The sequence below is a fragment of the Seriola dumerili genome, unplaced genomic scaffold (genome assembly GCF_002260705.1).
Source record: "Seriola dumerili isolate Sdu_G_001 unplaced genomic scaffold, Sdu_1.0 BDQW01000025.1, whole genome shotgun sequence".
Lineage (NCBI taxonomy): Eukaryota > Metazoa > Chordata > Actinopteri > Carangiformes > Carangidae > Seriola > Seriola dumerili.
This window is the reverse complement of record NW_019174280.1, coordinates 21,779,432-21,792,669: the sequence shown is the minus strand read 5'-3', so window position 1 is coordinate 21,792,669 and position 13,238 is coordinate 21,779,432. Positions and strand designations below refer to the sequence as shown.

Below are 13,238 nucleotides of genomic sequence, written 5' to 3'. Positions count from 1 at the left end.
AGAAGTAGCACAACAAGGCCGGAGCTGTCTGACAGGAGAGCGCTGACCACCACCCAACACACTGGCCCCCGACCAGATCAAGGCATTCACAGCTGGAATGGCGTGCGGTTTCTCGGTTTGTTCGTTGTGGACCAGACAGAGCCGGAGGAGCTTCGACTGCGTGATTCAAGATATCTCCAAACACAGTTTTACATGTGAAAATCAGGAATGGGAGTCGAGAACCAGTTCCGAGCGGTCGGAAAGCCTCTGAGCTCATCAATGTCTTTTTCTCTGACAGTCGCAGAGACAGTGCCAGCTGTAATCAGTTTCCCATACATAGGTTCTGCTTGCTTCCACTGAGCGCCTAGGTGGATATCATCACTCACGTTACACCTTCAAACTAAAACCTTATTTCACAAGTTTTTGGCCAAACAACAAGCTGCAAATACAAACATCTAATACCATTTATCACCATTTACCAACGTTTATCACCTTATTAAGTTGTTATGGCTAGCTTGTTGCTTGCAAAGAGTTGCCTGTTTACACAATATTCACTCTCCTCCGCTCTCTCTCTCTCTAATGTTTGACTCTTTAGCTGATGCTCCACTTATTTCTAAATTTGTCAGTCTGTGTCTCGGCTCTGGACAGCTACGGAGCTTCTTGATGGATAATCTTAACTCCTAGTCCACTTAGTCACTTTTTCTGTAACGAGCTATCTTAAAATTAGAAAACTACTTAGCTTTTAGCTTTAGTTAGTAGGTGGTAAAGCGGTGGTACGGTAAGTTATTTCTAGGTGAGACACCCACTGCCTGATTTTCAAATATTTTAAAACTGCATTAATTGTTTTGTTGTTTTTTTTGCATCTTATGGGACACAGAACAACCTGTAGATACAGCATCCGGCATATGAGTTTTTGAAGTTGTAAACAATTGCCTGTTTACATATCATAGCAGACACCTGACAAATGCACGCCGTGTTGTCTGTGTGTCCTCTCCTGAGAAAAAGAGCATTCAGCTGCTCTTTAGCTGCTAAATGTTCCACAAAAGTTCATCAGCTAGTCTCTGTCTGTGTCGCTTGGTCCCGGGACAGCTACTGGATTCGTGAGCGCCTGATCAGAAGAAAACTGAAACACCGAAATAAACGAGGCTAAAAAATGCTCCACAGTCAAATGCAGGGTTGGTGATAATAAGTGATCTGATATATTGTTAATACAAAAAAATTTTGGCCAAAATAATCGTAATTTAAGGTCTGTTTACTAGCTTCTGGAGGTTTGAAGCATTGCATTGTGGGACCTTATATACACAGACGTCTGCCTTTCTAAATATTCCGGCAAGAAGGCAAACAGGATGCACCTGACATGAGTGTAGATTGATGGGGAAGAATAGTACTTTAATCAATTTAAAATAAGATCTACAACACAATAAAGCGTGCATAAAGTAGAAGTGGTCTGAATATGAAGCCTTTTACATAAACACTGTGCGGTTCACGTCCTCCGTCGAGGTGAAACGTCTCTTGTCTACTGAAGTTGTCAGTTGTCAGCTGCTGCTGGAGGTCAGTGGCCGCCCTGACGCCTCTTCCTGTGGATCCCCGGAGACTCTCCTGATGCTGCTGGACACTGTGTTGTCTTCAGGCTTTCAGTCATTTGACAGAAGCACAGCACCCATGCAGCGAGTTGTTCTGCTTCCTGTTGTGATGCAGTGAAGGGGGAATGGAGGTCCCTGGTTGTTTAGGGGGGTTTAAGGCACTGGCCGTATAAAAGCGTCGACCCTGAGGTTGGAGGCCGGTGGGAAAGTTGTTGCATCGCGTCCCCTCTCTCTGCCTCCCCTTGTTTCCTGTTGTTTACTTAGTGTGAGATCTCTTACATGAGCTTTTAAACAGTCGTGAATAAACTGTTGCATCAGTCTATATCATAACTGCTGAGAGTGCAAGCACATGTTCATACATCAAACTGAGTAGTTTACATGCTTCCCAGTAAGACGTCCTTCCTGTTTGATCAGGCTTCTGTTCGCCTCTCACTTTATATGGAAGATTATGCAGAGGTCCCTCTTATATATGTACTGTACTTAAACATATTCTATACCATAGGGCTTCTTGGATACTTCCTGCTCTCGTCTCACTTGTTCTCATAACTGCAGCCCATTGGGAGTGTACACAGTATATTAACCTCTCAGAGTGTTTACTTTTTTCAGACTAAGTATTCCCTCCGCAGTGCTGTATGTGTACACTGTTTATTGCACCATGCTTTCCATCATCTGTACACACTGTTTAGCTTCTCTGAGCTATTTGTGCTTGTGTTAGTCAGTGTACTTGGATGCTGTCCAGGCATTGTCCTGTCGCAGAGGTTAACGTTGTTTCTCTGGCTGTTGCAGGAAGGATTTCGAGGAGCTGTTTGACGTCATCATCACAAACGCCCTGAAACCTGGTTTCTTCTCATTGGTGCCCCAACAGAGGCCCTTCAGGACCCTGGGTGAGTATTTTATGGCCATCACTATTTTCCAGGCAGACATCTTTATTGTGTTCATAGTGCGGAAAACATTTGAGGAGCAGGAACCATTGACTTAAACTATTAATATATAATCAAAGTTGTTCCTGATTTATTTTCTGTCAATTATAAATCAGATATCTGTGAGTGTCAGCAAACAGAAATGAAAAAAAAGTGTTTTTATAAGCCTGAGGTTTTGACTTGAACAGTTAGGACTCTATTTTATTTAAGCATCAACACAAATCACAACATCAGACATCTTTTACGTTCTACTACGAGAAGCGTAAATACATTTTTGGTTCATTATGAAACCGTGGTGGATGAATTTAGTCCTGACGATGTGGTGGATTTACCAGGTGGTAAGAAAGAAGGTGTGTTTATGTTCCTCCACGACGCATGGCAATGTTACGCAACACACAATATGCCACAAAGGATGCTCTGACCTTCTGAGCGTTTCCATGTCCCACCTGACTTATCCAAACATTTGAAGCACATTTTTGTTTGTGTTTGCACACGGTGAACCTGCCTATATAGGCGCATATTGCTGTCTTGATAATTTGCCCTTAAAATAACTGAAATGATGATCTGATGATCTTATATTGTGGACGATCTCGCTTTGGAATATGATGTGCACTATACTCACATACATGACCTCAATAATAAATAACGGCACTGTTCAAACTGTCCACTGCAAAAAAGTGTGACGCCATGTATATGAATCGCAACTTCCAGTCCGGACTTTCACAATAAAACCGGAGCGGAAACAGGATGCAAGTTGTCATTAAGATTGGACGTTGGACCAGTGTGACACGTGGATGATTCACTCATGAGTCGTTTTTATGTAACTTTGAGAGATACCAGCCAGTTTGGAGTCTTTACACTTATTATCTAACTTTGTTAAAAATCCCAACCCAATCTGGTTCCCTGAAGATTATTTTTTGTTTGTCCATTTTTTGGTTTGTTTGTGTTTGTTGTTGTTATTTTTGGGTGCACAGCAACAGCAGGGCCAGCCCTATGAACACAAATGTCTGTGACTGACTGACTGACTGACTGAGTGATAGAGTTGAGGGATCAGGTTACACTGTTGGGTCAGCCGAATGTTACACTTCTCACTCCCAGAGAAAATCAAATATACAATCTGTATGTCCATGTGCAGCATCATATCCTAAAATCTGGGCAAATAAAATCTGTAAAACTATGTGCATGGCTAGATAACACTTAAGGTAAGTAATATAATGTGTTTTTTTTTGGGGGGGGGGGGCTGACCCTTTGATGGAGTAGTGCTTTTTTATCTTTAATATCCTTTGTATTATTTCAAGATGTCGTAGGGAATCAGAGCTCAGATCAGATGTTAAATCAAAATCTGTATCATCTGTCAGTGTTTCATTGGCTCAGATCCTGGCCAATCAACAGTCCAGTTACCTTTGTGGGCCCCCCCTCCCCCTCCCTCTCCCTCATTAGCCCAGGCATCTGATCCTGCAGGCTCATGTTAAAGGTGTGCACTGACAGAAAGGGGCAGCCCCGCTGGAGCGCTCCCCTCATCTGGATTGTCTTCCTGCCAGCAGTAACACAGGGGATGCATTATGTGTGAAGACAGGATGATCTACTCTCTAAAATATTCTCCCCTCTCTCTCTCTCTCTCTCTCTCTCTCTCACCACTCTCACTCTTCCTTCTCCCTTGCCTCTTCCTGAGTTTGCCACGTTGCAGAAAAAAAAAAAAAAAAAAAAGCATCAGGGATCTGCTCTTCCCCTGGCCTCCACACAGACTGGCCACTCCTTTTCTTACTTGGACACATCACTTGATATTCTGCATGCTTAAAATTCTCTCTTTTTTATTTATTAGCCAGTAAAGTTTTTGTAGGAGAATTTGACACAGGAAGTTTATTACTTTAGGACTGATGGTTAAACGCTTTCCAAGCACAAACAGCTCAGTGTCGGGATGAATTTGTAGGGAGTTTATGCAGCTGATTATCAGCTCTTAAATTACTTAGGAGAACTTCCACTTCCTGTATTGACTGAATCGTTTTCAGTGAGTAGTTCACGAGATCTGTCCATGTTCACGTGGGCTTCCTCCCACAGTCCACAGACATGCAGATAACTCTAAATTATCTGTAGGTGTGCATTGTGCCAGCCTCATGCTCAATGCTGGGATGGACTCCAGCTCCCAATAAACACTTCTTCTGTGTTTTATTTGAAGTGTTGATCCATAAGAAGATATATTTGTGGTTTTAAGAACCAAAAACCATCTCAGGGCAGTTTTACATCTCCTCTCTCAGGCTTCTCTCTGGAGCTCTAGTAACAACAGGTCGGTGAGCCAATCAGAAGAGAGGAGGCTCTGAGCCTCTCTTCTAATTGGCTGACTGTTTTCTGAGTGATCCAATAAAAAATATGGCAGACTTCAGGTAAAACACTCAGAGAAACCAAATCCTGCAAGGTTTGAATGGTGGGTCCAGGTGGCCGGGTCTTGGTGACTGTTTTGTTGTGACATCACAAAGTTCCAGAAGTTTTTATTTACAGAAACAACTTGTTTATGTTCGTCACACTGCAGCCAAATATTTAGAATACGCATCGGGCACGTCATCAGCTCATCCTGCTGTGAGATCAGTGATGCAAGTGCATCTGTAGCGAGCCCCCTCCATATCGAACATGTTAACACCGAGTTCATGCAGGGCTCGCGAGTGTGAGTGTGAGTCGTAGTGAAGCTCCTGTGGTGTGTTAGTAAGACATATGTCATATCTGAATCACTGTGGGTTCAGATTCCGTGTTGCTTAACAATGCTTTCTTGGCTAATATCAACAGTCACACTTCAGCTACCGTCGCCATGTCCATAGTGCTATTCATTCAACCACAAATAAAGCCACAGTCCAAGCGAATAGCCATATCCACAGCCACAGCTTCGACCAGCGGGGAGCAGCTGTGCTCACAGCCAGAAGCTGTGCAAACTGTCAGAGCTCAGCTGAGGAATGAGCAAAAGAGAAAAAAAAAATCATCTTTTCTCCTTTCTGTGAAGTGCATTATGGCAGTGTTATAAGTGCAGAAGCAAAGTAAAGGGTTCTGGCACAACTTCACCGACTTCCAAGGAGCACTGAGAAAGGAAAAAGTCTGAAGACATTAAAACTCCAGCGACAGTTGCAGTAAACTTTATTAGACTGAAAGGTCTCAGCTTGTGGCCTTCATCAGAGTCATCAGAAAAAACATAATCACATCACAAGTAACGTTTAAATAAGAAAAAATACACATACATATCAGCCTATGGGGCTTCTTCAAAGATGGATTGGCCCCGTGGTCATGTGGCTTCAGGCCAATCGCCGACATGGGTGCCACCATGTTTAGTTCGTAGCCTGGAGAAGTGAAAGTTTAATTTATTATGAGGCAATATCCAAAATTTAACATCTCGATACAGTCCAGCACAAATAGGAATAAACACCCCCACTGTATTTTATGTCTCAGGAATAAGCGATGCTGCCATGAAACTGCAGTTTAGCAGCAGTTTTATTTGTCACATGCCAAGGTTCAATGTAGAGTAAGCAACAAGCTTCTCTTCTTTTCTTTTTTTTTTTTGATATGAAAAATATCACATACAACAGGAAATTCCACGATACTTGATATTATTGAATATTGGCTCAAGCTGAGAGAACGTATATATGTGAGGAAGATGAAAAGAGAGCAGTAGTATTTCAACAAACTGTTGTCGAATGTCGTCATCATCTTCATCATCATCTTCATCATCATCTTCATCACCACCACCACCTTCTTTTATTTCTGTGAAAATGCCTCAGGACATCTTCAAAGCTGCCGCTGGTCTCCGCTGCACATTTCCAGACCACATACCTCTCATTCCTCTCTCTCAAAGTCCACTGTCCTCACAGCTGTTGCCGCCACTGTGTGTGTGTGTGTGTGTGTGTGTGTGTGTGTGTGTGTGTGTGTGTGTGTGTGTGTGTGCGTGTGCACGTGTGTGTGTGTGTGCACGTGTGCATGCGTACACTCCTACATGTGCAGGTGCTCATCACTTGTTCTTTCACTCTCTCCTGTCACAATATTTGTACCATATTTAACCTCAGTTTGAACCTGCGGCGCCCCGTGCTCTGCAGAACGCCGTGGTTCTGTCTGTGAGGGCAAGGCTCTTCTTTCATGCTGCTGCTGCTGCTGTTGCTGCTCTTAAATACCAGTCAGTCAACTTAAAGACCACGGCCTGTCCAGAGGAGCAATTACCTACTTCCAAGAAAGTGGTCTGTTGATTCCTATATAACGGCAAAAGACAGCATCGGACCACATGTTGGTCATTTCTTTAGTGTAATTGTTTTTAAATGCGTGCATAAATTTGACTTTATTCCTATTTCTCTGGTGTTTTTTCAAGTTTGACCTGTTTAAGAATGTGGTTTGTCAATATTGGTCAGATTTTCAATCATTATTTAAAATAAAAATCTCTGTTTGGAGGGAGTCCTGGCAAAAACAGAAGGCAAGGCAAGTTTATACAGCACCATTCAGACACAAGGCAAGTGCTTCACAGAGGAGTGGAAATACATTGAAAGTAGAACATTAAGATGACATTAAAAAAGCATTTAAAAACAATAAAAACAAATTTGAATGAATAAAAATAAATGTATCTTTACATTTAAGAATTGTACTTTTTTTAACCCCTAAGTCACAATCCAACTCCAAAAATGCTGGATACTACATTACCCACAATGCAACTGAATAGCATCTCTTCATTAGACGCTCCATGCTTAGTGAACCTCCACGCCACCATTTCGTCACATACATAGGCTTTCTGTTCAAAAATCTGTACTCTCGCAACCCTGATGACATCACTGTGACATCACTATGACATCACCGGGGTTCTTTTCTCCACCACATGCCACAGAAGAGATGTTGTAGATAGATACCTTAATTATCCCCTAGGGGAAAATTCATGTGTCCATTAGCTCATTGTTGCTAATAATAAAAACAGTTCATAATAAATAAACAATAATAATTAAATTAGTCCAATGTAGCTGCTTTCTCAGGCTGAGTATTTACCATAACAAGTAAACTAATCTTCTATCTAAGTGTGAAATCAACGTAATGGCCCTTTAAAATGCAGCATTTCTTCAAAAAAAAAAAAAAAAAAAGGAAGGATTTAAATCATTTTAAATGTAATGAAACACACTTTGGAAAATGAAAAACATCAGGACTACTGTTTCGGAAGTGATGCATCAGCACTCCCCATTGCAATTATTGTAATTAGAGACAGTGAAATCTCTACAGCAATTACACATGTCTACGTGACAGGCCCTTTGAAACACGCTGTAGTTCCTGCTGAAAGAAGCGCCGCACCACAAACCAGACCCGCTCCAGTCCACATAATAAAGACCACCTGCAACATGTTTGTGTCAGTCTCATATATAACTCAATCACGTTCCTGTGTGTCAGCACTTCACGCTAGAAAAAAAAAATGCAGCCAATAAATAACCACAAACCGTTAGGACAGAGTGTTTCAGCGTTTGGGGAAATTACCGAAAAATACAAACGCAGCCCACTAATTATCTGATTAGAGTTAAATGTCTGTTTCAAACGTTTCCTCGAAAACTTTAAACTGCACCACTCAGCTCTGACTGAATTCAATCCTGCGTGGGAAAGCAGCTTCTCCGTGTGATTGATGAATGAACTTAAGCGTAAACTGCAGGCTCCACTCCAGATCTCTCTCCGCAGCTCCTCATGTACAGTACACCATCTTTAGAAAGCACGCCGCACTCCTGATTGATTCTGCACGTTGTGGTCAAGCCACGAAATCACTATGCACGAATATATTATTGTTAATTTATGGAAAATTATGTGCAGAAGTTAGGGTTGGAAGCTGCACTGATCAGTATTTTTACATGAAGAATTGGTGAAACCATGTTGTTGATCTTATGCACTGATTTGTCAGGTCATTGTTTTGGTTTTACACCCCATAACTTTACTATTTGGTTCTTGTGTCAGCCTCGTTCCCGGTCATAGAAAGAAGCTGATTTCAGTGAAAAAAGCTGTGATGAACCCACTGCACATTGCCTCCCCAGCACCAAACAGCAGACAGGCACAGTTAGAGAGCAGCTGGGAAACATAGTGGAGCATTTAGCAGCTAAAGAGCCGGATATTTGGTGAAGTCCAAAACAGAGCTTAAAGGAAAGTGGATATTGGACTTTCATTCATCAGATACAGAGACAACACTACTTACTTAATGGTGGTAATATGTCAGTGCTGTGTTTACAGTTTATCATGTCCACTTTCGCCATGTTAGCAGGCTAACACGCTAACTTAAGATAGCAACCATGGTAAAAAAATTACTTGCTCAAATCAGCATTTTACCTTATTTACATTTTGCTTGTGAGCATGTTAGCATACTGATGTTAGCATTTAGCTTTAAAGCACAGCTGCTCATTCACCACACGCCATATATAATGAACAAGTACTCTAAATTGCAATTTTTTGGACACCTACTTTTATCATAACTTACTATGATAAGTTTGCGTCATCACTGTCGACTGTTGGCCATTTTTTAACAAACTGTGGTGCAATGCATTGTGGGTTTATTAGCAGAAAGTAGTGTGCATTTACACTCTGAGAATAGAGATACTCAAAATATATTAAACAGAGAGTGATTTCAGACACACTTGCTCTTGTTTAATCATCTTTTCACTTTGTAATTTTGCATCTTTGAGTAGTTTAAATAAATCAGTTTTGAACCAGGCTTTATTATACAACACCACTGTTGTACTACTGTACATTCCCCACAGTCAGCAACATTAGTGTTTGTACAGTAACAGTGAAACCAGAGGTTGGACTCTTCTGAACTCATTTCACTGAATCACATTTTCTTCTACACAATCATAAAACATGTAGCTAACAAGTGGAAAATCCTGAGTCATTATTCATGAGCCGGGTGAGCTCACTGTGACTTGGGTGTTTTGCATGGCTGAACGCACGGCTCCGACATTCTTGGAGGGTAAATGTGAGGTTTTGGAAGCACTCCTGAACTTCCACGTGGTGTTGTAGAGGGCTTGGACTGAAACAAAGGGGGACATGGCTGGGTCTGAAGGGGGCGAGTCACCACTGCTCTGCTTTCACTCACAGCCTGGTTTTCCCCTCCACTGCTGAGCTGAGGTAATGGCTGCTGGAAGAGGGTTAGTGCCCAAAATCAGAAAGCTTATCTTTCCCTGTTTAATTATATATATATGTTGAATATATACATTTATTTGAACTGTAAACAACAGGTTCAATAAAATAGAGTTTATTTTAGTGTGCTTTTCTACTCTTCAAGTCTATTTCCTTCCCTTTTACGTCCAAAACCAACGCGATTGTGTGAATGCAGCCAAAATGAAGGTGACCTACACTCAATACTGTACCTGAACGCATCCTGCGTGGACACAAATGGATCAAAATGGAGCAAAATCAGAGAAAAATAATGTTTTGTATCAGTATTTTTCTGTATTGTGTTGCTCATCTCACAACCCTCCCTGCAGGAGAGTCCTAACCTGTAGCTACTGAAGCAGTCTCTCTGTCCATATGATCCACACTCTGCCTCTGCTGTTCTGCTTCCCTGTGAGCCTGCTGCTGAGAGCTGTGCTGAGGTTCGTTGCTGGCTGACTGGTCATGTAGCAGCTGGCTGTTTGGCCAAACTGTGCGGCCTGATTTTTTTTTTTTTAAATATTTTTTCTCTCCTCCAGTGAACGACGTGGAGGAGAGAGAGGGGCTCCCTTCGCTGGACAAACCCGGCTGGTATTCCCAGGGCAACTGGCCGCACCTCCATGAGCTGCTCAAGACCATGACGGGAAAACCAGAGCCCAAGGTAAGGCCGGCCAGATCGTATATTACAGGAGCGGGCAGTCTGAACTCTCTGGCTGAAGGACATCTCCGGCTCGCTTTGAGGTTTAACCCCAACTCCGGTTTTGGCAGAGGCTGAAAGAGATGAGGGCTTCATAATAAATCAGCTCAGGGAGATTCACACTGGTGTGATGGAGAGGAGGAACGTGGCCCTTGGCATGACTGTGGACAAGGCTCCTGTGTGCCAGCATGCTGTTTGTACTGCAGCCAACTCCTCATACCAGCTTCTTATGCACAATGCAGCCTATTCTTTTTATTGTGATGTCTCAGGGCAGACAGAAAAAAAAAAGCAAAGGCCCAACAACTCAAAGCAAAGTTGGCTTTTTGTTTCAGGTAATATCGACAGAAATGCAATATTCTGATTTGAAGATTTAATACTTGATCACTAGAACTCCTTTGACAATCGCTGCTTTCAGCTGAAGCAGAAACAGGACAAAAAAAAAAAAAATGTCACAGTGAGCGGACCTGAAGAAAACGCTGATTCATCTGAGCCTTCAACGGTCGAAACATTAGCCAGCAACAAAAAAACCTACATCAGACAGTCCACTGAAAGCTCCTTGGCCTGTGGCTCTTTGTTGAGGAGCGGAAGCTGCAGTAGCTGTCCCGCACTGAGGGGAGCCTCATCTGAAGGGATTTTATTAAATGGGGCAGTGGTCCTGAGCACGCTCATAAGGGCTGTGTGAAAAATTCACTATGAGGTTCAGGAACCCCTGATATAAACCACCTGTCAGACAAATACACGAATATTATAATTTCATTCGACAGCCTTCAATATAAAAGCAGCTTCTGATTTGTAACACATTTTTTACTCCCGACCACAGCCGTCTCCTTAACCCCAAACGATGACATCATGTCTGACTTACAAGCTTAAGGTTAGGGCACGGTTTAACCACAATTAATTACAGCGGGTTTTTTTTTCCACAGTTAGAGTGATAGTAGTGAGATGACAGGAAACCAGGGAAAGACACGGGTCGCCAGAAACCTGCAGTGAGGTACCAGGTCAGCTACATTTAATAATAATAATAATAATAATAATACTAATAATACATTTTATTTTATGCGTACACAGGTGATAAAACTGTGTCAAGCTTGTGTGTATTGTGGTGTCTCACAGTGCCATATAATAAAATGACAAATCAGATCAGGCACATGCAGAGTCCACCCAACGATACTCGTCATCACCCACACCCACAGCTCCCCCTCCCTCCCTCCCTCCCTCCCCCCCTCCCTCCCCTCTCCTCAATGCCCCCTCTGTTCCACGTCCACGTGGAGAAAGCTCTCGAGGAATTCAGTGTCAACCTGCACTTATAGCTGCTTTAAACACGCCTCCGGGGTGACCCGAGGCGCTCTGTGTTTTCACTTCTCTCCACTTTCAGCCGATAAGACTTAATGCAAGCGGGCTGAATGGAGGCATTCAGGGAAGATTACAATTCCTGGTGAACACACAGCGCTGAAACTGTTGGCGTTGCGGCCGGGCTGACGGGACACCATCATACAGCCTCAGTATGGCTAGCTGTGATCATTAACGGTGCCTGTGCTGGTTTTTATCAGCAACAGAGGAGGTTGAATTCAGTTGATGACCAGAGCCATCACAAAACAAATGAAGCTTCCTTTAGGAATTTCTTAATAGTTTCCAACCGATGTTGAACTTTCACAGTGAGTCACAGCCATTTTGAAAATCAGCTTGATTTGCTGACATGTGAAGTAGATTGGACAATGTATAACAGAGTTACAACAACTTCCTATTGTGACATTCATCGCGCTGCCAAGAACACGCCGTTCACACAACCCTGATAAAGCTTTGCAATTTAGCATTGCAAAGGTCTTAAGATTGTACTGACCTTTTGGAGTCGATCCGGGAAATCTTTAGGAGGAGTTCGTCAAGATAAACTAGTCTGGATCTTTCCAGTCCAAGCTACTGGACTAGTACAACTAGTATGGAGATGTGTCATATTCGCCGTGGCCTCATCTGAACTGCTCTGAAGATGCGTAATGATTTCATTTTCACAACTTCAGAGGAATATGACATTTTAAAACTGAAAGAACTGCTGTGTTGTTGCCCCCCCCCCCTCCTCTTCCTGGCCTCCCAGTCCCACACAGTGTGCTATACAATGGGCTCATTAAGGCGCCTTTGCATGCCTGCAGCACTGTGTACCTGGGCTTAGCTTGGCTTCAACTGCTCCTCTGAGTGATGAGTCGATAAGAGATGGGCGTCCACGGACCCACCAGCACATGTCGCCATAAAGCTGCGGCGAGCAGAAAAACAGACTCACAGCAATAAGCCTGGGCGTGTTGTATCAGCACTGACACTTGAACGCTCTTATATATTATTCCCCTCTTTGGCTCGGAAGACGTTGGACTGTCTTCGCCATCCACCGTCATTTCACTAAGGTTCTGTTCACACCAACATTAGCAAAAAACGCTCGCCACTCATTTATTTTTCTGAGACATCTGTGTTGTCACAGTGTAGGTTCTGATACAAAGGGCTCCTGTGAAGAAACTCAGGGTTACTTGGCAAAAGTGAAGTTTAACCTGGCTCAACTTTTGCCGCGATGGAGTTGACATCATCTGGCAACACGCTAAACTGGCCAATAAAATATGCGCGGGTGTACATTTCTGCTAGATTACTTGGTAACATGAACACCCTGTTTCTACTGCGATCGTTGTCGCCAAGGATAAAATGATTTCCCGCCATGATACGTGTAACTTTCTGGAGTTGTAAAACCTTTGATTAGTATAATAGAGCTGATGGGAGCTGCACAGAGCTGAGGATGGGCTGTTGATTCTGAGCGGGATCGGTAGTAGTACAACGCATTTAAAGTCGTCAAGTTAAAACGAAAAGAAATTGCTTAATGCAACTTGATGCAAAGTCAGGTCACAAGTCTTCCCAAGTCATTCAGGTCTCAGAATACAGACAATTAAAATGTCCTTTCAC

The 13,238-nt window shown here is 42.8% G+C and overlaps 1 protein-coding gene across 1 annotated transcript in view; it reads left to right on the top strand.

The window, feature by feature from the left end:
• Positions 1-13,238, top strand: part of nt5dc1 (5'-nucleotidase domain containing 1) — a 55,874-nt gene that overhangs the window by 33,394 nt on the left and 9,242 nt on the right. Inside the window, exons 8-9 of the mRNA XM_022767144.1 lie at positions 2,349-2,446; positions 10,147-10,268. Of these exons, the coding sequence (XP_022622865.1) occupies positions 2,349-2,446; positions 10,147-10,268 (220 nt within the window). The remainder of the gene's footprint in view (positions 1-2,348; positions 2,447-10,146; positions 10,269-13,238) is intronic.